The sequence below is a fragment of the Archocentrus centrarchus genome, chromosome 19 (assembly GCF_007364275.1).
Source record: "Archocentrus centrarchus isolate MPI-CPG fArcCen1 chromosome 19, fArcCen1, whole genome shotgun sequence".
In the NCBI taxonomy this organism is placed as follows: domain Eukaryota; kingdom Metazoa; phylum Chordata; class Actinopteri; order Cichliformes; family Cichlidae; genus Archocentrus; species Archocentrus centrarchus.
The window spans coordinates 25,124,130-25,150,886 of record NC_044364.1 but is presented as its reverse complement, the minus strand read 5'-3'; the positions used below and the strand labels follow the sequence as shown (position 1 = coordinate 25,150,886).

The 26,757-nt window shown below is 39.7% G+C and overlaps 1 protein-coding gene across 1 annotated transcript; it reads right to left on the bottom strand.

Moving 5' to 3' along the window:
* On the bottom strand, positions 1 to 26,361 carry chrm3b (cholinergic receptor, muscarinic 3b). The gene is made up of 7 exons (XM_030755172.1): positions 26,339 to 26,361; positions 14,393 to 14,514; positions 13,992 to 14,012; positions 13,846 to 13,931; positions 11,190 to 11,485; positions 974 to 1,683; positions 1 to 872 (listed from the first exon to the last, which is right to left on the bottom strand). The coding sequence occupies exons 2-7, from the start codon at positions 14,496 to 14,498 to the stop codon at positions 358 to 360; spliced, it is 1,734 nt and encodes a 577-aa protein (XP_030611032.1). The 5' UTR covers positions 14,499 to 14,514; positions 26,339 to 26,361; the 3' UTR covers positions 1 to 357.
* Between the last annotated feature and the right edge of the window lie 396 nt (positions 26,362 to 26,757).

Below are 26,757 nucleotides of genomic sequence, written 5' to 3'. Positions count from 1 at the left end.
AATTTCAAAGTCAAAAAAGGGGGATCATTTTATCAAAATGCATGACAGATTTATTGATCTTGGTCAGCATGTAGCTCTTGTGATAGTGAACAATTGTGTAAAATTTGGAAATCTGGGGAATATAAATGTCCATTCCAAATTTTGCCAGAAACTATAAAGATACAGTATTTTGTACCACATATCTGGGTTCCTCTACCAGCTTGGTAAAAATAAGTCAGGCAAGAATACGTTTGTGTAGCCAAACTTCAGTTCATTATCTTTTCCATTAAAAGTTAAGACATGTATTATACATCTACCTCTGGTTGTGGATTAGGAAGTACAGTTTTAAACAAAGAACAACCAAGTGGTCACTGCACTCTACATGGGGTTTTTCTTACGGAATACCACAGTCTGTCTCTGATAAAAATTAGGCTTGTTCTTTCTCTGGTTCAACTGGCACATTAAAATATCCCTGAAAGTTGTCCTGAAGGTCTTGTTACATAAGGCATAGCACATGGGGTTGACTGTGCTGTTAACATAACACAACCAGTAGCCCAGAGCCCAGAGAGTTTCAGGGATACAGTCCTGACAAAAAGTATTGACTAACACCATGATGTTGTATGGTAACCATGTTGTAATGAAGGCAAACAGAATGGCACTAAGTGTTCGTGCAGCTTTCTTCTCATTTGCCTTTCTTTCATTTTTGCGCTTGTTGATCTCTGTCTTGGCCTTAGAGGCAAAGCGTTTGGCCACCGTGGCATCTTTCATGGTGATAGCTGCAGGTGATATGTCAGCAGAAGAGGAGGTTGCTGTGTTTGGTCCTCTTGGACTTATGTTGATTGAGAGTGGATGCTTATCCTTGTTTTTCTTCACTTTTCTAGACTTCTTACCATCTAGATAGATAAATTAAACATCAGAATGAACATAATAAACATTAAACATCATGTATAGTATCATTTATATATTATGCAAACTATATAGGTCTATGTCCAACCTTTTGGAGACCTTGCATCAGCTTCTGCCTCTGAACCTGACTGGTCTCCAGATTCCCCAGCCTCATTGTTGTTAAAACTGTCACAGCTGCTCTGCTCTGCTTCACCTAAAGTTGTTGTGGTGGTGCTGAACCTATTGGGTGCATGGCAAACTGGCAGAAGAGATGAAAACTGGAAGCAGAACATTCTGCATTTCCCTCTGCTTCTAATTTGTCCTGGTAGGCTTGCATTCGTTTTCTCTGAAGGCATGTAATTTAGTCCATAGCTATTGCAACTCTGGGAGGTCTGGTGCAACATGGCTGCTGAATTCTTCTGGCAGTTAGGTGCACCTTCTCTCCCAGCTCTTCCACTGCTACCCTCTTGATGTTGAGCCTGGTTTGCGCTGTTGCCTGACCCAGATCCCTTGAGACCTTGTACATCTTTAGCTCGCTTCTCTGTTTCCTGATAGATCTTCCAAAACAGGATTGCCATAATACTCACTGGCAGGTAGAAGGCAGCAATAGCAGTGCAAAATGTAATGATAGGCTCAGACAAGAACTGGATGTAGCACTCATTTGGCTGGACTGTCCGCTCACCCACAATGTACTGCCAGAACAGTATAGCTGGAGCCCACAGAATAAAAGAGATGGACCAGGCCAATCCAATCATGGTCATGGCCCGTTTGGTTGTTCGTTTGGCCCGGTAGGTCAAAGGTCTGGTCACAGAGAAATACCTAAGAGGATACAGAAAGAAAGCAGGCAACTGTTAAGAGTCAAAAGCATGAAATATTTCAAAAGTGATGAGAAACGTGAAATAGGTTCCATTCATCATGGTTATGGATACAAAACCATTACGAGAAGGCACAGAATGGCAGATATGTTTGTGATTCCAATGCTTGTTTTATTTGTTTATTTATAAATCACCACCATAAGTATCAAAATACATGGCCAAAGATGAGACCACCACTGAAATTTCCCCATTGTGGGACAAATAAAGGGTTTTCTATTTCTATTTCTATTTCTACCAGTGCCTCCACCCTTGACACAGTGTTGGACTTTGCCAGGACTGCTCTTTGTCACTGATTCTGTTCATAATATTTTTTTAAGGACAGAATTTCTAGGCATAGCCAAGTGGTGAAAGGCTTCTCCATTGGGGCCTCAAAATCTCATCTCTACTTTTTTGCAGATGATGTGGTCCTGTTGGCTTCAACAGGTGGTGGCCTCCAGCTTGCACTGGAGTGGTTTGCCCCTGAGTGTGAAGCAGCCAGTATGAGAATTAGCACAGCTAAGTCTGAAGCAATGGTCCTCAGCCGGAAAAGGGTGGAGTACCCACTCTGGGTCTGGGACAAGTTGCTGCCCCAAGTGGAGTTTAGGTACCTCATGGTCTTGTTCATGAATGAGGGGAGAGGGGAGCGAGAGACTGACAGATGACTTGGGGCTGGGGCTACAGCTACAGTTATGCAGATGCTGCACTGGTCCATTGTGGTGAAGAGAGAGCTGAAGAACAAATTGAAGCTGTAGATTTAATTCAATTCAGTTTTATTCATATAGTGCCAAATCATAGTAACAGTTACCTAAAGTAGAGAGATTAGTCCATTGTCAGAGGCCATAAGAAAAGCATTTGTAACCTGCACTAATGCTGTTTCTGTACTGTGATGAATTCTGAAACCTGACTGAAACTCTTCAAATAAATCATTCCACTGCAGATCATCAGTTAGCTGTTTTACAACTACTTCAAGAATTTCTGGCCTATAATTAGCTAAGACAGCAGGGTCAAATGATGGATTTTTAAGTAATACTTTAATTGCTGACACTTTAAAAGCTTGTGCAAAGCCCTCAAAGATCAATTGGAGTAAAAATAAATACCAGTAGTATTGAAAGTAGCTGTATATACTGATACATCTGTGAAAAGGTTATGAATATTTTTTCTCTAATGGTTAAAATTTTAATTGTGAAGAAATTCATGAAGTCATTACTAGTTTAGGTTAAAGGAATGGCTCAACAGAGTTCTGACTCTTTGTCAGCCTGGATATAGGGGTGAAAAGAAACCTGGGGTACATAAGGCTTTTTAAAATAGATAGAGATTCATTGACAGTTTTTTGTTTGTTTGTTTTTATAGAGCAACAAACTCTTTTACCAGGCTAAATGAAGTTCTTCTAAATTAGCTAGATGCCATTTAACTCTCCAGCTTATGAATTATTTATTTTAAATTGCACGTTTGGGTTATACCAGGCTGTCAAGCAAGTCATATGCAGTGAAGATATAGCACTATTAATGAGATAATCGACCTCTGTGGGAGTACAGTTTAGGCAAATGGTATTGAAGGGACAATAGTGGAGGAATTATCTCCTTAAACTTAATTACAGCACCTTCAGAAAGACATCTACTATAATGAAATTTATTCCCACAACTGTGTAGTCCATTATTGTAATGGACATAAGCAAAAATGGTTACTTGTGTCTCTAGCTTCATGTTTCTCAAGAACCAGTTATAGAGACACTGGCAGATGTATCGCGGAGTGGCGAAAAATGAATGGATTGGTGGCATACTAGTTTTTTTGGGGTTTTTTTTCAGCTTATAACAACTTCTGATACTGTTGACCATAATATTTTATTACAACAATTATAGCATGCCATAGGTATTAAAGATACTGTGCTGCAGTGGTTTAAATCATATTTATCTAATAGACTCCAATTTGTTCATGTAAATACAGTCTTCTTCACACACTAAGTTTAATTATGAAGTTCCACATGGTTCTGTGCTAGGAGCAATTTTATTTACACTATACATGCTTCCCTTAGGCTTTATCTAGCCATGAAACCAGATGAAACACAAATTAGTTCAACTGCAGGAATGTGTTAAAGACATAAAGACCTTTATGACCTCTAATTTCCTGCTTCTAAATTCAGATAAAACTGAATTATTGTACTCTGCCCCACAAATCTTAGAAGGTGTCTAACCAGACACTTACTCTGAATAGCATTACCTTGGGCTCGAGTAACACTGAAGAATCTTTGAGTTATTTTTGACCAGGATATGTCCTTCAATGCACATATTAAACAGCTAGGAATGCCTTTTTTGCATTTGAACAATATTTCTAAAATTGGAAATATCCTCTCTCAGCATGATGCTGAAAAAATAATTCTAATTATAAACTAATTCATTAATTAGTTTCATTAACTAATTTCATTAGTTTCATTAATTCGCATTACTTCTAGGCTGGACTTTTGTAAGCCTTAGGCTGATCCAAAACACTGCAGTACTAACAGAAACTAGAGAGAGAGAGCATATTTCTCCTGTATTGGCTTCTCCTCATTGGTTCCCTGTTAGATCCAGAATTGAATTTAAATTCCTCCTCCTCACATTCAAGGTCTTGAATAATCAGGGCCAATCTTATCTTAAAAGGTTGAATTCAAGATGGCACCAGTGTCTGTGTGGCTAGCTGTCTATCAGGCTTGATTGGATTGCTGTTTGCTGTTGTTTTATTCTGTGTTTGCTGCCTAGATGTCTCAGCTCCTCAAGTTTATGATTGACAAGCGCTTTTTCACATCAGACTGTCCAGCAGAACCTGGACAAAACACAATCTGGGTGACCAAACCTCAAGTCTTCCTCCCTTCCTTGCTTACCTATGTCTCTCAGCTGCTCAATTCAAGGAGCATGCATTCTCAAAGACGGGTGAAGCATGAAGGTGTCTTACTGAGATTTAAGACCTATCGGAAGTTTAGCTGCAGAGCTGATATTGGAGTTTATTCGGGTGGATTGTCTTCATCGCAGCAATCTCTGGGACTTCGCTGGATCTGGCCTCTCTTTCCCGCCTATTTGTGCCATCCTTATTTGCCAGTGGTGTTTCCAGGATCGTGCGTCATGATGTAGATAAAAGGAATTTTCATCCACTGAACTACGCTTCTCCAACTGACCACGAGGATATGATAGTTCATTCTGGCTCTTATTAATTGTTATATCATTAGCAAATCTAACTTTTTTGCTAAATGATTTTCTCACACACTGGGAATTGGATTTTATGATTATGACAGACACTTGACTTCGCGCTGGTTAGTCCACTCCATTCTCAGAGCTGCTTCCTCGTTAGCTCACCTCGGACAACTCAAGTGGTAGCTTTGCGACTCTGTTTTAATCCAGTTTTCACTGTCAGCAGTCACCATCTGACTCTTTTTCTACCTTTGAGGTACAGACATTTGTCATTAATTTAGACATGCCCATATTGTGTACCTTGATATACCATCCACCTAAATTCAACAAAGATTTTTTACTAGAATTTGCAGACATTGTGGGCAGATTAATTGTAAATTATGATCGGCTTGTGATTGCTGGTGATTTTAAGATCAGTGTATGTTGTGAATCCAGTCCTCTGGTTAAAGTATTTCTTGATCTCATTGAATCATTTAATCTCACGCAGTTTATATCTGGCCCTACCATGAAAAAGGTCCTTTTACGATTAAACGTTCTAAGTCAGGAAAAGAGCCGTGGTTAAATGATACTACTTTTGCTCTTAGACACATTTGCAGACGTGCAGAGAGAAGATGGAAGAAGAATCATCTTCAAGTTTCATTATATATTTTTAAAAATACCCTACTGATCTTTTCTTATATTTTTTTAAAGAGAAGATGTCTTTTATTAGATCATCTTCCTCTAGTGTCCTAGTTCTTCCTATTCCTCCTGTATGCCCAGTTACATGCCCAGCTGTCTTTGAGTACTTAAGTTTTAGAGAAGGCTATGTACATTCAATTACAATTGTATCTAGATTTCAATGGTATCTCTGAGAAGTTTCAATCTGGTTTTAGGCTACGGTATAGCACAGAAACAGCCCTATTAAGAGTTTTTAATGACCTGCTTTTAACTCTTGATGCTGGTAATTCTGCTGCCCTTGTGCTGCGGTACCTGGCTGCAGCTTTTGATGCTGATCATAGCATTCTTCTGTCACGCCTTGAATCATATGTGGGTATTAAAGGGACAGCCCTTAAATGCTTTCAGTCATATCTGTCTGATAGAAGTTTCGCTGTGCTGTGCTGGTAATTCTGCTGTCCTTGTGCTGCTGGACCTAACTGCCTTAGAGACAATTATGGTTGAAGACAAATTTTCTCAAACTAAATAAGCAAATTATCTTATGTGGACAACCCCACCTTTTAGATGGTTTTGATAGTGCCACTGGCCTTTTATCTTCTTATTGCTATCCTGTTGTAAAGAATCTTAGTGTTATCTTTGATAGTGCTTTAAAATTTGACAAGCGAATTAGCTCTGTAGTTAAGTTGAGTTTCTTTCATTTAAGGCTCCTTGGTATAAAATAAAGGCATAGATCCCAAAACAGGACTTTGAGAGAGTAATTTTGCCAACAGAAGTTGTTTTTAATGTGCTATACAAATAAACCTTGACTTGATTTGACTTGACTTAAAGAGCTCATAGTACTGTTTCACTCCAATAGAGCACTTCACTCTCAGACTGCTGGCTTACTTGTGGTTCATAGGATACTTATGAGTAGAATGGGAGGCAGAGCCTTCAGCTTTCAGGCCCCTCTTCTGTGGAACCAGCTCCCAGCTTGGATTCAGGAGACAAACACCCTTCTTTATTTTTAAGATTAAGCATAAAACTTATCTTTTTGATCAAGCTTCAGTTACAGCTGGATCATGTGACCCTAAACCATTCTTTAGTTATACTGCTATAGACTTAGGTTTAGGTATTTCTTTATCATTCATATCTTTTTACTTTGTTTATATACCACTCTGCATTTAATCATTAGTTATTATTAATCTCTGGCTCGCTTCCACAGCATCTCTTTTGTCCTGTCTCCCTCTGCCGGAGGTTTCTTCCTGCTAAAAGGGAGTTTTTCCTTCCCGCTGTCACCAAGTGCTTGCTCGTTTTTTTTAACTTTTGTGTTTTCTCTATGATTATTGTAGGGCCTTCACCTTACAAGTGCCTGCGACTGTTTTGTTTTGATTTGGCACAAAGTTTAGACCCTGCATAGCCCTACACAGGCATACCCTGTGTAGGGCTGTGTTTTCTCCACACTGTCACCCAGAACAATCAGCTAGGGGAGAGCTAATGGTGGCTACCTTGATCTGACCAGTGATGGCAAGTTACCATCACTGGTCCATCACTTATTACTCCTTTCAAAAATAACTTATTTACTTTACTGATTACTTAATTTTAGAAGTAACTAAGTTAGATTTCAAGTTACTTTATTAGTTACTTTCAACAGCAGCTTGTTTTGTGCCAAAAAGTGATCATCTGCCATAAAGTGATTTCAGTGTTTATATGTGCTTTTATGTGTAATGTATTTGCTTATATTGGTAGATAGAGTGCAGTCAGCATGATTTATGAAGGGCTTATATATAAAATGAAGAAATAACTTGTTTTTCAACAACCTTTAGGATTCTGTGTTATTATACATACATTATAATCAATCCAGTGCTTTTTGGCCATTTAAAATATCTTTATAGAACGGTGATGCTATATTTGTTGTGATTTCTGTAGCCTTCTTAGCCAGATTTCTGTTTTAAAAGACGTTTTTAATGTCAATGACAGTTTTTACCTTGATAAAAAATGAATATATAAAAGTCACTGCCAAAAACTGAGTGCAGCTTCTACCTTGTCATAGAAATGCTGTTTCTCGCTCAAAATGACTTGATATAATTCATAAGAGATATGTTTGGCATATGTTTCACAGATTATAGGTCAACAAGTCATTTACAGCCGTTTAAATACAGGCAATCATTTTCTGGAAAACACTGAAAATCGGTTTTTGGCAGTCGATCACTGTTTGGCACAACGCCGGCAGCAGCCCCCGCTGCCTCAACATAAAAATGACAACCACAAAATGAGGGCAAGTCAACCGTGTTTAAGGGCAACATTTCTTCTACTACATACTGTCCAACCAACTTCTCCCCCTCTCGCTGGTTTGTACCAAAGTCCAGCTTTTGTTATTTGGGTGCTGGAGGCCTCCTGCATTAGCTGCAGCTCTGCTTTGCACCGCCTGGTGGGGCTCACTCTAAGTTTGAATGTGCCGTGCTGCAACTCCAAATGTTTCTTCGTATTTGACGTAGTGTTTTTGAAGCTAGATAGCACTTTGTCGCCAGCACAGAGTGCACAACTAACCTTGATATTGTCATCTTTAGCTGACATAAACTCAAAATAGTGCCTCATGCATTTATTACTTCTAGGCTGGATTATTGTAATTCATTATTATCAGGCTGTCCTAAAAGCTCCCTGAAAAGCCTTCAGCTGATCCAAAATGCTGCAGCTAGAGTACTGACAGGGACTAGAAAGAGAGAGCATATTTCTCCCATATTGGCTTCTCTTCATTGGCTCCCTGTTAAATCTAGAATAGAATTTAAAATTCTTCTCCTCACATACAAGGTCTTGAATAATCAGGCACCATCTTATCTCAAAGACCTCATAGTACCATATCACCCCAACAGAGCACTTCGCTCTCAGACTGCTGGCTTACTTGTGGTTCCTAGGATACTTAAGAGTAGAATGGGAGGCAGAGCCTTCAGCTTTCAGGCGCCTCTTCTGTGGAACCAGCTTCCAGCTTGGATTCGGGAGACAGACACCCTCTCTATTTTTAAGATTAGCCTTAAAACTTTCCTTTATGATAAAGCTTATAGTTAGGGCTGGATCAGGTGACCCTGAACCATCCCTTAGTTATGCTGCTATAGGCCTAGTCTGCTGGGGGGTTCACATAATGCACTGTTTCTCATTCACCTTATTTACTTTGTTTATACTCCACTCTGCATTTAATCATTAATTGATATTAATCTCTGGCTCTCTTCCACAGCATGTCTTTCTCTCCCCTCAGCCCAACCGGTCGCGGCAGATGACTGCCCCTCCCTGAGCCTGGTTCTGCTGGAGGTTTCTTCCTGTTAAAAGGGAGTTTTTCCTTTCCACTGTCGCCAAGTGCTTGCTCATAGGGGGTCGTTTTGACTGTTGGGTTTTCTCTGTATTATTGTAGGGTCTTTACCCACAATACAAAGCGCCTTGAGGCGACAGTTTGTTGTGATTTGGCGCTATATAAATTGAATTGAATTGAATTGAATTGAATTGAATTGAATTGAATTGAATTGAATTGAATTGAATTTCCAGCTAGAAAACGTGCATCTCTCTCCTTCCTCCATTGTTTACATTTGTGTTGCTGTGATGAAAAGGGACTTATTTGTCGCAGACGTCACTCCCCGAGACACAAGAAGAAAGTGTAACTCAGGTTGTTTTTTGCCATCTTTCCAGTGAATGTATCATTGCTCGATAAGTTTTGTTTTTCCCATGTTCCGTGAATGCACCATTTTTGTTGCCACAGTACCTCTCGTCAACAGAGGGAAAAAGCATTCTTTTCTCACGGTTGGGAGAGCAGAACGGCTGTGAAACTTAGCGATTTGAGGAATTTAGTCGCCATTTTGTAAGCACGGAAACCATATAGTTGGTCCACTGACGTGTAAATGCCACCAAAGGTGGATTAAGTTATGAAGAATTTCCTGAATCTGCTTCTAAGGACTGAGCTGAGATGCCTGAGGACTGGATGCTGGAGATATCTACCCAGGACTTGTTCCATACCTAACTGATGCATCAGAAAACTGGGAGTAACTAAACTCTACTCTAAACACTCTGACACAAGTGTGTTCAGAGGACACAATTAAGAACGGAATCAAGAAAAACTGAAGATTTTAATTATTGTTTTGTTGCCCAAAAAAAATAGATTGTTTTCTTATCTAAGAACATGGAGTGTGTTTATTGTGGTTAAAGGGTTTTCCTTTGGAATTTATACAGCTGCCATCATCAATCTCTTGAGGATCTAAGAGAAGTAACCCTGATTGTGTATGTTTGGCTATTCCAATGAATCAGACCAATAGATTCTTGCAGCCTAAGTAAAAATAATAAATGCTTTAGATTACTCATTTCTGAAAAAAAGCAGTCAGATTGGAGTAACACGTTACCAAGTAATGGGTTACTGAGATCACTGGATCTGACAACAGGGGCCACAGGATTTTCAAGGGTGTGGAGCTGGGTCTCAAATTTACTGAGCCTGGTCCCGAAAGCTACAAATAGGCTGCATGTATTACAACTACCGTTATTGCTAAAGGGGGTCGAGAAGTAACTAAACATTTAGCACACTGAGTAGGAAAGTGTCGGAGTGACGGGTGAAGAAGCCATGCTGTTAGTTACTTAACTGTGCTGGTCCATGATGTAAGTGGTATAGCTATGCTAAGCTGGCAAATCCCTAAAGGTACACTAAGTGAACAGTATGAATATAATTTACAGGTCATTAAAAAGAGAGTGTGCTTTGGATAAAGCATGTGAAAATTTATAATTAATCAGATTTCATAGATTAAGCTAGATGTGCACCAATGTGCACTGTAACAGTAAGCAGTACAATACCACAGAGAGAACCAACACCAACTGAGAGTGCCACCAAGATGGTAAATGGACTAGTTCTTATATAGCACTTTTCTACTCAGTCTGAGCACTCAAAGCGCTTATACAACACGTTTTACATTTACTCATGCACACCCATTCATACAAGCACTTCCATGATTAACTAAGCTAAGTGCTTTAATTATCTAACATTCACACACATTCACACTCCAACAGTTGCGTCGGTTAAGTATCTTGCCCAAGGATACAATGGCATGCAGCCTGGAGTAGCCAGGAATTGAACCGCTGACCTTCCGATCAGTAGGTGACCTGTGCTAGCTCCTGAGCTACAGCCACCAAGAGAAGCAGAAGAAGATTTACCAGTCAAGCTATGTCCCTAACTTCACCTATTGTTACGAGCTTTGGGTAGCAACTGAGATCGCAGCTACAAGTGGTGAAAATGAGCTTCCTCCAAAGGGTGTCTGGCCTCTCCCTTAGAGATAGGGTGAAAAGTTCAGCCATTCAAGAGGGACTCAGCGTAGAGCCACTACTCCTTCTCATCGAAAGGAACCAGTTGACGTGGTGTGGGCATCTGACTGCGATGCCTCCTGGGCAGTTCTTAGGTTAGGTGATCCGGACATGTCCTGCTGGGAGGAAGCCCTTAAGGCAGACCCAGGACATGGAATGCCACATGTTCGCCCAAGTAAGCTGGAGTAGGTGGCTGGGGAGAGGGAGTTCAGGGTTTCTCTGCTCAGGCAACTGCCCCCCACCCCCACCCACCGACCTGACTCTGGATAGGTAGAAAAAAATGGACAGCCCAGAATTCATGAAGGTGGCTAGGTTTGCTTCATTAAAAAAAAAATAAAAAAAATACACTTACCTGTCAAAGCTGATGACTAGCAGATTCATGACAGAAGCATTACTGGCCACATAGTCTATTGCAAGCCACAGGTCACAAACCACTGGCCCCAGGGCCCATTGGTCCATGATGATGTAAGTGGTATACAGATTCATTGACAGTGTTCCAATGGTCAGGTCAGCAAATGCTAGGCTCAGCAGGTAATAGTTGTTCACTGTCTTCAGTGCCTTATTTACCTTGAATGACACCAACACTAGGATGTTGCCAACAACAGTTACAAGAGAAAGTGATCCAGTGAGGAGGACAATTATGATGACCTGAAGTTGAAGACAAAAAAAAAAAAAAAATTTAAATAAAAGTCTGTGTAGGTTCTCAGTCATCCAGGTCATAGTAGTCTCTGGAGCTTGAAAAAAGGGCGACTGGACTTCTTTTTATTTCTTGAAGATGTTTCACCTCTCATTCGAAAGGCTTCTTCAGTTCTCAAACCAAAAGGTGGCCATAGAGACCCAGGTATTTAAACCCCAAGTGGGCGTAGTCCCCTGGAGGTGTTTGTGACCCGCTATTGTTCATGTGCATAATCCCATGTGCCAAGGTATGAAAGGAGGTGTGGTTCATTTCAATCAGTGGTTTCAGGTGAAACCAATCTGGGACTTCGCTCCATTGTTTCATGTGACCTATTGAGGTCACTGGAACAAAGGTGTGAATGGGGGTTGAGATGCCTGGGGAGGGAGCTCAGGACAGCACTATAAGTGGGGGAAAGTTGGTGACATAATCCACCTCCTCTGTTCAGTGATTCAGTGTTCAGTTGTTCACAGTGGACATAGATGGCTTCTTTTACTCTTTCAAACCATCTGTCTTCCTGGTCCAAAATGTGAACACTGGCATCCTCAAAAGACTATCCTTTCTCTTTCAGATGAAGATTTACAGCTGGATCTTGTCCTGTCGAGGTGGCTCTTCTATGTTGTGCCATTCATTTGTGAAGAGGCTATTTGGTTTCTCCAATGTAGAGGTCCAGTCGCGCTTTCTTCAAGCTCGAGAGACAATCAAAATAAGTGTTAAAAACAAACTGTTTCTTTTAAGAGCAACTGTGCAGCAAATGATGCATCAGCATCTGTAATTGCATATACAGTGGCTTGCAAAAGTATTCTTACCCCTTGAACTTTTCCATATTTTGTCACATTATTTTTATTTAATGTGAAAGACCAACACAAAGTGGTGTACAATTGTGAAGTGGAAACAAAATTATACATGATTCAAAACATTTTTTACAAATAAAAAAACTGAAAAGTGCGGTGTGCAAAAGTATTTAGCCCCCTTTTCTCTGAGTTCAACCGATTGCATTCAGAAGTTGCCTGATGACTGCTAATGACTAAAGAGAGTCCACCTGTGTGTAATATAATCTCAGTACAAATACAGCTGCTCCATGACGGCCTCAGAGGTTGGTTAAGAGAATATTGGGGAGTAAACAACATCATGAAGTCCAAAGAACACACCAGACAGGTCAGGAATAAAGTTGTGGAGAAGTTTAAAGCAGGCTTAGGCTATAAAAAGATTTCCCAAGCTTTGAACATCTCAAGGAGCACTGTTCAATCCATCGTCCAGAAATTGAAAGAGTATGGCACAACTGTAAACCTACCAAGACAAGGTCGTCCACCTAAACTTACAGGCCAAACAAGGAGAGTACTGATCAGAGATGCAGCCAAGAGGCCCATGGTGACTCTGGATAAAATGCAGAGATCCACAGCTCAGGTGGGGGAATCTGTCCACAGGACAACTATTAGTCGTGCACTGCACAAATGTGGTCTTTATGGAAGAGTGGCAAGAAGAAAGCCATTGTTAAAAGAAAACCATAAAAAGTTTTGTTTGCAGTTTGCCAGAAGCCATGTTGGGGACACAGCAAACATGTGGAACAAGGTGCTTTGGTCAGATGAAACCAAAATTGAACTTTTTGGCCAAAATGCAAAACTCTATGTGTGGCGGAAAATTAATACTGCACGTCACTCTGAACACACCATCCCCACTGTCAAATATGGTGGTGGCAGCATCATGCTCTGGGGCTGTTTCTCTTCAGCAGAGACAGGGAAGTTGGTCAGAGTTGATGGGAAGATGGATGGAGCCAAATACAGGGCAATCTTGGAAGAAAACATGTTGGAGTCTGCAGAAGACTTGAGACTGGGGCAGAGGTTCATCTTCCAGCAGGGCAACAACCCTAAACATAAAGCCAGGGCTACAATGGAATGTTTTAATACAAAATATATTCATGTGTTAGAATGCCCCAGTCCTAAACCCAATCGAGAATTTGTGGCAAGATCTGAAAACTGCTGTTCACAAATGCTCTCCATGTAATCTGACTGAGCTTGAGCTGTTTTTCAAAGAAGAATGGGCAAAAATTTCAATCACTAGATGTACAAAGCTGGTGGAGACATACCCTAAAAGACTTGCAGCTGTAAATTTATATTATTTAAAAAAATTTAAATATAACTTGGTATTCCAAACACATTTGTCCTGGAATACCTACTGTAAGCAAGCATTTCAAATGAGCCATATGAAAAGAAGAGTTGATTGGTTCCCTGGTGGTTAGAATTTCTTACTGCTGAAGCAATGGAATTTACACAGTGATACCCCAAAACAGTAATGAGAAGAAAGTTAAAAGTAGAACTGTTGCCACAATGCTTACCTGCCAGATAGTATGTCCCCCTAATGGATCAAAATCATCTGCAGGCAGCATTAATGTTCTGTTAACTGTTGAATCACTGACATTTCCTCCTTGCCTTAACAATTGACTAATATTATGCTGCTTCCATCCACTGTCAGATAACGGACCCATACCCTGGTAGGAGCCACCTGAAAATGTGGAGAATGTTATTTTATTAAAAACACATAAACACGCTGCAGCCATGTGAACATTTTTATCTCCTGTCAATCAAACCATACCTACTGCTCAGCAATAATGCAAAAAAAATATAAACATGGTTGTGTTATGTTTTGTACATCATTGCCTCATGATTACAGTGATGTTATACATAGTGCATTGATATCAATCGATTATGTAGCATGGGTGCATCATGTAGTCATATTCTTGAGTGTGATGAGTATAGTATTATGCAAATACCTTGTAAGCATGCATTATACCTATTCTCTGCACATGCCCGTTCAGGCTTAATATCATTTAACATGTGCACACAAATGCACAATTTACACTGCTTTTTTGGTATAGACAGTACCTAAGACAGCAGAGTCAGCTGTGATGATGGTATCTGGCTTGTCTCTCATACCAGGAAATCTCTTGATAAGGAATTGGACAGGATCAGAGATGGAGGTCAGGTTCATTGTGACCAATAGATATCTAAAAGAAAAACTGAATAAGTCATTTTCATATACAAGAATGAAGGCTTAAGGAATTCAACTAATATTTATACAAATAAAAATGAGGTACCATTTCAGACAGTCAAGACATGTTACTAGCCAGACAGGTTTGTTAGCAAGCTGGATTCATACACTCTACAGATGCACATATACGCATATCTGATTATTAGTACAAAGTAACAGACTAAAATTACTAGAATTTCACTTTCCAGAACTAGCACACAAATGTCTTGGAATGTCAGTTCCTAGCAGCAAGCCATATTATTTCACAAATTATTAAATTAAATTGCTATCATAAACACAAGTTCAGTAACTCCAGTTATCTGAGGTGAGGCCTTGGAAAAAGTTTAGAAACAGCTACCTGTGTTGGATACCTGTGAATCAAACCAGCCACAACCCTAACTTCACTATCCAAAAGAATGAGTTATTAACAGCAATTAACAATTGCATGAGATTTTCTCACTTTTGAAACCAGCTTCATTGACCTTTAGAAATACCACTGCTATTGACACTTGCCATTGCACCTGAGTCTTGAACCCAGGATTGTTGAGTTTTTGGATATATACTGGGGGTTCTCCCACTTCGTATGATTTAAATTAGGTTTTTCCCCTTGTTCCCTCAGCCGTGTCATTGTCAAGTTCATATGTGTAGATCTGTTAATGGGCACTTCATGTTTTACTTTGGTAGCCCTTTACATAGTGAACCTTGTATTCAGTTTTGCTTTCCCTTGTTTCATTAGTGTGTTTCTACACACTTGTTCTCCCTGGCTGTTTCCACTTTCCTTTTGTTACCTCTTGTGTATTTATTGTCTGCATCCTTCTCCTGTTCTTTGTAGTGTTCTCCCTCTAATTGTATGGATTACTTGCAGAGAGCTTTTATTTTGTTGTGTTTGTTTCTTATTGGAAAAGTCCAGCAATAAAAGTTGTTTTTTTGTTCCATCCTGCTTATCGAGTCCTGCACTGGGGTCCAATTTCTGCCTGCCACACATCCACAACTCATCCATCTGGAGAAGCATGGATACTTTGATTGACAGCTGTGCCAGCACACACAACTGTCAGCTGAAAGCTGCCTGCTCACCTTCACTAATTCAATTCACTGAAATGGACCAATTCACCATATTTGTGCTGTTTATCTGTGCATTGCATCCATAGAGTTTACAAATGTAGCTTGCTAAACAGGCTCGCTAGTGTTAATTTTGTCTTAATTTTGCACTCCAACCTCTGATTTGGAACATGGCCACCCCACCCACACACACACACAAACATGACTAGGCAATGAATATATCCATACAGTCTGTAGAAACTTTATAAATTTGTGAGAGGGGTTGCTAAATGGTAAATTGGCTAGTATTTTTACAGCGTTTTTCTCCTCTAACTAAACACAAAAAGCACTTTTGCTACAAGCCATTTACCCATTTATGCACACAATCCCATATATATATATATATATATATATATATATATATATATATATATATATATATATATATATATATATATATATATATATATATATATATATATATATATATTTCTATTTTTGGAACAATGCTTCCACTTCTTTTTGAATTTATCTCTGGCGGCTTTGGCTGCTTCCACACCTGCTGTGCTGCACTCACAGCTTGTTCCTGTCTAATATCATCAGTAGAGTCATTTTGTGAATCGATGATGGACTATTTTAGAGAATTCAATGACGCCTTTGAACTGATCTGCCAGACCGGAGGAAATATCACTGCAGACCACGCAATGGTGCCCCCCCACCCCCCGTTGTACGCTTTGTACACTCTGGAACATTTTGATATTTATTAAATGTCCCTTATCAAAGTCGCACTAAAACATTTCGACATATTTTTGAGCGCAGTGTACCACATAAAATTGGTTCAAGGTCAGTAAGCACAAGAAGAATTCACACATAAGGCGCACCCGATTTTTTATTTATATATATATATATATATATATATATATATATATATATATATATATATATATATATATATATATATATATATATACAGTGCCTTGCGAAAGTATTTGGCCCCCTTGAAGTTTTCAACCTTTTGCCACATTTCAGGCTTCAAACATAAAGATATAACATTTTAATTTTTTGTGAAGAATCAACAAGTGGGACACAATCGTGAAGTGGAATGAAATTTATTGGATGTGTCAAACTTTTTTAACAAATAAAAAACTGAAAAGTGGGACGTGCAATATTATTCGGCCCCTTTACTTTCAGTGCAGCAAACTCACTCCAGAAGTTCAGTGAGGATCTCTGAATGATCCAATGTTGTCCCAAATGACTGATGATGATAAATAGAATCCACCTGTGTGTAATCAAGTCTCCGTATAAATGCACCTGCTCTGTGATAGTCTCAGGGTTCTGTTCAAAGCGCAGAGAGCATCATGAAGACCAAGGAACACACCAGGCAGGTCCGAGATACTGTTGTGGAGAACTTCAAAGCTGGATACAAAAAGATTTCCCAAGCTTTAAACATCTCAAGCAGCACTGTGCAAGCAATCATATTGAAATGGAAGGAGTATCAGACCACTGCAAATCTACCAAGACCCGGCCATCCCTTTAAACTTTCATCTCAAAGAAGGAGAAGACTGATCAGAGATGCAGCCAAGAGGCCCATGATCACTCTGGATGAACTGCAGAGATCTACAGCTGAGGTGGGAGAGTCTGTCCATAGGACAACAATCAGTAGTACATTGCACAAATCTGGCCTTATGGAAGAGTGGCAAGAAGAAAGCCATTTCGATTCCTGGCTACTCCAGGCTACATGCCAATGTATCCTTGGGCAAGATACTTAACCCCAAGTTGCTCTCCGACCGTCCCGTCGGAGTATGAATGTGTGTGAATGTTAGTTAATTAAAAGCACTTAGCTTAGTAAAAACATGGAAGTGCTTGTATGAATGGGAGTGCATGGGTAAATGTAAAACGTGTTGTATGGGTAGAAAAGTGCTATATAAGAGCTAGTCCATTTACCATAAAAAGTCTCGTTTAAAGTTTGCCACAAGCCACCTGGGAGACACACCAAACGTGGAAGAAGGTGCTCTGGTCAGATGAAACCAAAATCAAACCGTTTGGCCACAATGCAAAACGATATGTTTGGCGTAAAAGCAACACAGCTCATCACCCTGAACACACCATCCCCACTGTCAAACATGGCTGTGGCAGCATCATGGCGTGGGCCTGCTTTTCGTCAGCAGGGACAGGGAAGATGGTCAAAACTAATGGGAAGATGGATGGGGCCAAATACAGGACCATTCTGGAAGAAAACCTGTTGGAGTCTGCAAGAGACCTAAGACTGGGACAGAGATTTATCTTCCAACAAGACAATGATCCAAAACATGAAGCCAAATCTACAATGGAATGGTTCACAAATAAACGTATCCAGGTGTTGGAATGGCCAAGTCAAAGTCCAGACCTGAATCCAATCAAGGATCTGTGGAAAGAGCTGAAGACTGCTGTTCACAAACGCTCTCCATCCAACCTCACTGAGCTCGAGATGTTTTGCAAAGAAGAATGGGCAAGAATTTCAGTCTCTTGATGTGCAAAACTGATAGAGACATACCCCAAGCGACTTGCAGCTGTAATTGCAGCAAAAGGTGGCGCTACAAAGTATTAACGCAAGGGGGCCGAATAATATTGCACGCCCCACTTTTCAGTTTTTTATTTGTTATAAAAGTTTGACACATCCAGTAAATTTCATTCCACTTCACGATTGTGTCCCACTTGTTGCTGATTCTTCACAAAAAATTAAAATTTTATATCTTTATGTTTGAAGCCTGAAATGTGGCAAAAGGTTGAAAAGTTCAAGGGGGCCGAATACTTTTGCAAGGCACTGTAATAAAAATCCCAGTTTGCTACTACGGGCGGTCTTTTTGCCCTCCAAGCCTGGGTCCTCTACCAGAGGCCTGGGAGCTTGAGGGTCCTGTACAGTATCTTAGCTGTTCCTAGTATTGCACTCTTCTGGACAGAGATCTCGGATGCTGTTCCAGGAATCTTCTGGAGCCACTCTCCCAGTTTGGGGGTCATTGCCCCGAGTGTTCCAATTACCACAGGGACCACTGTTACCTTCATCTTCCACATCCTTTCCAGCTCCTCTCTGAGGTATTTGTGAAGCTTCTCGTGTTCCTCCTTCTTGATATTGCCGTCACTTGGTATTGCAATGTCTATCACCACGACCTTCTTCCTTTGTTTGTCCACCACTACGATGTCCAGTTGGTTAGCCATCACAAGTTTGTCTGTCTGTATCTGGAAGTCACACAGGATCTTAACTCTGTTGTTCTCAACCACCCTTGGGGGCATGTCCCATATTGATCTCGGAACTTTCTCTCTCTTTCTCTCTCTCTCTCTCTCTCTCTTTATATATATATATATATATATATATATATATATATATATATATATATATATATATATATATATGGATGGCACTTTAACTATCACACATTCACACAGATGGATGCATCTGATGCAATTAAGAGTTCAGTATCTTGCCCAAGTGTATTTTATCATACAAACTATAGAAGCCCAGTATGAAACTGAGGAAAGAAATTGCTAGAACAAAATATAGTGGTCCCTCGCTATATTGCGGTTCACTTATTGCGGCTCCACTGTATTGCGGATTGAAAAAAAAAAAAAAATTATTAATTCTGTTTCGCGGAGTTTTCACTATATTTCAGGATTTTCAAGTATATAGGTATTTCTGTAATACATTCTCTAAACTCGTCATTGTGCCAGGAGCTGGTTATTATGCCTTTAGGTGACTGATTTGGTGCTATATAAATAAAATTGAACTGAATTTTGAATAGCACTATTGGAAAGGATGTGAACTTGTAGTAAGCAATGGGATTACAGACAGGAGTCTCTAATGCCATGTTTCCACTAGTACCTAACCAGCGCAGCTCAATTCAACTTGGCATGGTTTGTAGGCTTTTCCATTAGGCCATGGTATCAGGTACCAGGTACTTTTTTATTAACCACTCAGCCAGGGTTCCAAGCAATCTGAAAATGTGATGTCGAAGAACAGCAAGTCACTGATTGGCCAGGGAGTGTTGACACTAGCTGAGTCATGAAAGCAGCTCCTCCACCAGAATTAACCATGCCATTTTTAAAACCCGCAAGAAAATGGGGGCACGCAAACAACTGGGAGGCTCAGTTGGATGCCCATATCAATGGTTTGCAGCAGTGGTTTTGTAACAAGAGAGAGCCATCTGAAAGATGCAAACAGCATACATATTTTAACATTTAACAATGATAACCTTCATCCATTAAAACATTGTATGGGGGACTATTGGATGATGATGATAATAAACTGGCATTAGTTACCATTAGCTTGCCTCTGTTTTTGTGTCGTGTTTTGAGGCGCATACAAATCAAGACCCTACTGCCTGCATTGCTATATTGACTCCATCAACATTGATGTGGTACTCAATTGAAATAGAAACAAAACAAGACCGTGCTGTGTCGAGTTGAGTCGAGCCGAGTAGGTGCTAATTCAATTCAATTCAATTCAATTCAATTCAATTCAATTCAATTCAATTCAATTCAATTCAATTCAATTCAATTCAATTTTATTTATATAGCGCCAAATCACAATGGAAAGAAGCCTAAGGAACTTCCTTTCTGCTCATTGGTTTTTAGAGTAAACATCACAGTGCAATAATCCTCTCATTCCTTTCCTGAAACACCACAAAAATGGCTTCATTTATAAGCTGCTTGTTATTTTTAGTTAAGTTTTTGTTTGATTGATTTTTTGGTATTGAGTGCTGTATTTCTAATATTTCAATTCAATTTTGTTTGTATAGCACCAAATCACAAAAAACAATTGCCTCAAGCCACTCTGTATTGTAGGTAAAGACCCTACAATAATACAGAGAAAACCCAACAGTAAAAACAACCCCCTATAAGCAAGCATTTGGCGACAATGGGAAGGAAAAACTCCCTTTTAACAGGAAAAAACCTGCGTCAGAACCAGGCTTAGGGAGGGGCAGTCAGCTGCCACGACTAGTTGGGGCTGAGGGGAGGGAGACAGGACAAAAGGCATGCTGTGGAAGAGAGACAGATTAATAGTAGCTAATGATTAAATGCAAAGTGTGGTATAAACAGAGTAAATAAGGTGAATGAAAAGAAACAGTGCATTATAGGAACCGCCCCAGCAGCCTAGGCCTATAGCAGCATAACAAAAGGATGGTTCAGGGTCACCTGACCTAGTCCTAAGTATAAGCTTTATCATAAAGGAAATTTTTAGGCCCAATCTTAAAAATAGAGAGGGTGTCTGTCTGGATCCAAGCTGGGAGCTGGTTCCACAGAAGAGGGGCCTGAAAGCTGAAGGCTCTGCCTCCCATTCTACTCTTCATTATCCTAGGAACCACAAGTAAGCCAGCAGTCTGAGAGCAAAGTGCTCTATTGGGGTGATACGGTACTAACAGGTCTTTGAGATAAGATGGGGCCTGATTATTCGAGACCTTGTAGGTGAGGAGAAGGATTTTAAATTCTATTCTAGATTTAACAGGGAGCCAATGAAGAGAAGCCAATATGGGAGAAATATGCCCTCTCTCTCTTTCTAGTCCATGTCAGTACTGCAGTGTAGTTGCAGTGTTTAGGATCAGCCACAGGCTTTTCAGGGAGCTTTTAGGGCAGCCTGATAATATTACAATGGTAATGAATTACAATGGTGCAGTCTAGAAGTAATGAATGCATGAATTAGCTTTTCAGCATCAGTCTGAGAAAGGATGTTTCTAATTTTAGAAATATTGCACAAACGCAAAAAAGCAGTCCTACATATTTGTTTAATATGTGCATTGAAGGACATATCCTGGCCAAAAATGACTCCAAGATTTCTCACAGTGTTACTGGAGGCCAAGGTAATGCCAGAGTAAGTAACTGGTTCGACACCATGTTTCTAAGATTTGTGGAGCCGAGCACAAGAACTTCAGTTTTATCTGAATTTACAAGCAGGAAATTAGAGGTCATCCAGGCCTTTAGGTCTTTAAGACTTACCTGAAGTTTAACTAATTGTGTGTGTCAACTGGCTTCATGGATAAATAAAGCTGAGTATCATCTGCATAATAATGAAAATTTATACACTGCCTTCTAATAATACTGCCTAAGGGACACATGTATAATGTAAATAAAATTGGTCCTAGCACAAAACCCTGTGGAACTCCATAATTAACCTTCATGTATGAAGAAGACTCCCCATTTATATTAACAAATCGGAGCCTATTAGATAAATATGATTCAAACCACTGCAGTCCAGTACCTTTAATACCTATAGTATGCTCTAATCTCTGTAATAAAATGCTATGGTCAACAGTATCAAAAGCTGCAGTGAGGTCCAACAGGACAAGGACAGAAATGAGTCCACTGTCAGAGGCTGTAATAAGATCATTTGTAACCTTCACTAATGCTGTTTCTGTACTGTGATGAATTCTGAAACCTGACTGAAACTCTTCAAATAAACCGTTCCTCTGCAGATGATCAGTTAGCTGTTTTACAACTACTCTTTCAAGAATCTTTGAGAGAAAAGGAAGGTTGGAGATTGGCCTATAATTAACTAAGACAGCTGGGTCAAGTGATGGCTTTTTAAGTAGCGGTTTTATTACTGCCACCTTGAAGGCCTGTGATACATAGCCAACTAATAAACACAGATTGATCATCATTAAGATTGAAGCATCAATAATTGGAAAGACTTCTTTGAACAGTCTAGAAGGAATGGGATCTAATAAACATGTTGATGGTTTCGAAGAAGTAACTATTGAAGTTAACTCCGAAAGATCAACTGGAGCGAGAGAGTTTAAACAATTACCAGCAGTGCTGAAAACAGCCAAACATGAAGATAAGTCTTTGAGGTGGTTATGAATAATTTTTCCTCTAATGTCTAAAATTTTATTTGTAAAGAAATTCATGAAGTCACTACTAGTTAGAGTGTAAGGAATACTCGGCTCTACAGAGCTCTGACTCTTTCTCAGCCCAGCTACAGTGCTGAAAGGAAACCTAGGGTTGTTCTTATTTTCTTCAATTAATGATGAATAGTAAGATGTCCTAGCTTTATGGAGGGCTTTTTTTTTTTAGAGCAACAAACTCTTTTTCCAGGCTAAATAAGCAACTTCTAAGTTAGTGAGATGCAATTCTCTCTCCAGCTTACGGTTTATCTGCTTTAAACTGTGCATTTGTGAATTATACCACAGAGTCATGCACTTCTGATTTAATAATGGTTGTTATTTGTTGACAACTTTTATGTGTTGTTTCTTGGAAATGAAAGTACTGTTAAAGCTGCTTCTCTAAGCTGCTGATATATTACCTCTATTATTATTTGACTTGATCAGCGACCAGCTGTTTACCCTGCCTGCGACAGGATTACCAGGGCCCCAATAAGGTGGCAGGCTTGGCATGTGGGACTGTGGGACTTTGGAGGCAGCTGACAGATACTGGCAGGCTAAGTGGAATGCAGTTTGGCCATTGGCCAAAGTAAAAACTCAGGTATGGGAGTAGTTCGTGAGGCCATGGAAAAAGACTTCTGAATGGCCTCAAAGCAATTCTGACAAACCGTCAGGCAATTCAGGAGGTAAAAGCGCTGCTCTACTCACACGGTTTATAATGCGGGTGGGGTACTGCTGACTTCAACTGAGGCTATCCAGTCTTTAAGTCTGACGTCATTTCCAGGTCCAAATGCTCCTAAATAAACAGCAATGGCATAACCAACTATTAAAGATGATACCTTATCAACTGCAGCTATTTCTGCTTCTCTTCTCATCGGTAAAATGACAGCTGGGTGTGTTTGTTTCAAGTTGGCTCGGTTAAAACAACCAGGGACACAGCATAACGGCATATTGATCACGTGACAGTTTGGACCCGGAAATGGAATTCTACGTCATCACTTAACATCCGGATTGTCAGGCCAAATGACACGCCTTCTGTAGTGGAAACAGAGTCTAGGGACAAAGTGGATGACTCACCCATCACTGAGGTGAGGTCACTGAGGCAATTAAACAACTCCTTGGTGGCAGGGCCCCTAGAGTGGATGAGATTCATCCTGAGTTCCTGAAAGCTGTGGATGTTATAGGGCTCTCTTGGTTGACAAGCCTCTGCAACATTGCACGGATATCTGGGGAGGGGCCACTGGATTGGCAGACTTTGGTGGTGGTCCAAATCTTTAGGAAGGGGGACCAGAGGGTGTGCTCCAACTATCAGGAGATCACACTCCTCAGCCTTCCCGGAAAGGAGGGTCTGTCTGTTAGTATAATCTCAGATTCCAGAGGAACAATGTGGTTTTCATCCTGGTCCAGCTCTTTATCCTCTCGAGGACATTCAAGCCCATCCAGTCTACATGTGTTTTATGGACTTGAAGAAGGCACTCAATCACGTTCCTTAGGGTATCCTGTGGGGGTTGTTGCAGGAGTATGGGGTGTCTGGCACATTGCTGTGGGCCATTCAGTCTTTGTACAACCGCAGCTTGATCCATATTGCTGGCAATAAGTCAGACTTGTTTCCGGTGGATGTTGGACTTCACTAAGGTGGCCGTTTGTCACTGATTCAGTTCATAATTTTTATAGACAGAATTTCTAGGTGTAGCCAAGTGGCCTCAAAATCTCATCTCTGCTTTTTGCAGATGATGCGGTCCTGTTGGCTTCATCAGGTGGTGGCCTCCAGCTCGCAGTAGAATGGTTTGCAGTCGAGTGTGACGCGGCTGGTATGAGAATTAGCAGCTTTGACGTTTGAGGTCATGGTCTTCAGCCAGAAAAGGGTGGAGTGCTCGCTCCGGCTCAGGGATGAGTTCCTCCCCAGGTGGAGGAGCTTAAGTATCTTGGGCTGATGGGTGAGGTGTTCCAGATATGTCCCACCAGGACAAAGCGCAGGGGCAGATCTGGGACATACTGGAATGATTATATCTCTTGGCTGTCCTGGGAATGCCTTGGGGTCCCCCCGGATGAACTGGAAGAGGTAGCTAGAGAGAGGGAGGACTGGGCTTCTCTGCTTAGGCTGCTGCCCCTGCCAACCTGGCTTTGGATAAGTGGAAGAAAATGGATGGGTGGCTAAATGGACAGATGGATATTATTTGATTTTTGTAAAATATGTATTTTTTTATATATTTGCTTTCTTTTAAATTTTACAAAAACTTTCATTTTTAAAAAAAAAATTAAGTCCTGCCAAATACAACAAATTGTCTGTTCTGTGGAGGATGCAGTGCTGAAGGATATAATGTTTAACGCAGCAATATAGCTGAAAATATGTTGTCTGCAATAATGTTTAGTGAGGACAGCACAAGTACAGTCAATACCTATTATCGATTACCTACTCCTAAATAACATTTGTGTAATCAATGTAAAGCCTTCATACTACCCTTAGCTGAGTTTTACTATATTGCAAACAATGTGCACTTAAAAAGAGCAAAGAAAGCAACATTAATATGTAGAAAATACAATATGAATCCGTTAAAAGTAAATATTGCTCAGGGTGAAATGCCTTGGCAGATGCTTATGCTCTTGGAGTGCTTCTCGGAGTATATGCATTTGGATGAGTGCAAAATTTTGGGGGGAGTTTTCAAATTAATCAGATGAACATGAGTTATTAAAGTTTGTGGCAGGCTAATTACATTATTTAATGCAGAAGAAAAACATTTTACTTTGTACCTAATGTTGTTGCAATAGTTGCCACTACAAGTGTTCACTTATTTGGAATGCCAGGGGGAGATGTATCAATCGGAGCTTACCATTGCCACAGGTGCATTGCTCAAAGCCATGGTGCCAAAGGTTTGGGCTATGTCATGTAGATTCTAACTGGATCTTATCCCCATATGTTTAGAGCTAAGAACAAAATATCAGTTATACTGGTATGAATGTAAGGAATATGAAGTTAAATAACATGTTGTAATGTGTGTCAAATTAAATTTATTAATGTGACTTTGACCTAAATGTTGTTCAGGTATAATTGAAATTAATTTGAAATTTTGCTGAAACTTTCTTCAGGTGGCTGCAAGTAACAATGTATCCTTTGAATTTAAGAAATATCACTTAAGTGACTGTAGTTTCATTAAGAGATCAGTCTGGGTTTTATGGTAAATAATGTTTTGTGTTCTTTACACATTCTACATGCAGCTGTTATATAGAGAGTTTTATACAGCAGACATGTTTGTAATAAAACAGACCTCTGGATACATTTTGATTGCCAAAATTACATTTGACCTTAGTATTAGATACACAAGACAGCAGTGCATTCACACAAAAGCTGACAATGTGGAGAAACATTTGAACAGCATTATGTCCTCAGAATCTATTGCATTGCTGATTCTGGCATAGATTAGCATAGCCTGTAAAGAATAGATGACGTTACTAATACAGGCTGTACTAATTAAAGCCAGAACCATCATATCTTCACAGTTGGTGTCTTTAGTACTGATGATAATCTTGTAGATGAGAAACTTTTAAGCCTTTTATCTGAAGGGTTACTTTTATATACAAATCAACAAAATACATTAAATAGAAAAAGCAACCAGAAAGAGAAGTAATTACATCTTAAGCAAAGTATTTGCACTTCATCAGTCAACTCATAACTTTGTTCAGTCCAGCATTATATGACAGATGTTATCTGAGCTTCACTTAAAAAAAAAAAAAAATTGGGTTTTCATCAGTGAAAAACTACTGATTAGTAACTTAAGGAATAGTAAATAATTGTGTATATATATATATATATATATATATATATATATATATATATATATATATATATATATATATATATATATATATATATTTAAAACCCTAATTATAAGATATTGCACATTAAATTGATCTTACCAATCCACTCTTGTCCCAGCGTGATATCCTTTTGAGACGCTTAGTTCGACTAATGCACCATAGAGCCTTCTGCTGTAGCTCACTTGGTGAGTGCCAAGAACCTCCAGCTCCGCCTTTGACAAAAGCTTTACTTCTCTCTGCAGTGGAGGTTTTTAGAATTGCACTGTTACAAGTCAGAGTTAATTATAGGATGTCGTGAGTGGCCCCTCGGGTGACCAAGAAAGATGGCTATGAACAGAAAAAGATACAAACTGAAATGATTTAAGAGAATTACATGGAGTAAACTATGAAAAGCAAATATAAGGAAGATAACCCTAACTACTGAAAAGATAAATTTTCTGTCATGTGTAAACTAGTTAAACCAACACAACCCAATGTTTGTGCATGATTTTTAAGCAATTTACAAAAAAAAAATGTAA

What these genes read in the sequence shown, in the direction of transcription:
- chrm3b (XM_030755172.1), bottom strand. Translation starts at nt 14,498, where the DNA reads ATGAACCTGACCTCCATCTCTGATCCTGTCCAATTCCTTATCAAGAGA. An exon ending in AGCTGACTCTGCTGTCTTAG is followed by an intron (nt 14,013 to 14,392) that starts GTACTGTCTATA and finishes CCACATTTTCAG; the next exon opens with GTGGCTCCTACCAGGGTATG. An exon ending in GGGGACATACTATCTGGCAG is followed by an intron (nt 11,486 to 13,845) that starts GTAAGCATTGTG and finishes CTTCAACTTCAG; the next exon opens with GTCATCATAATTGTCCTCCT.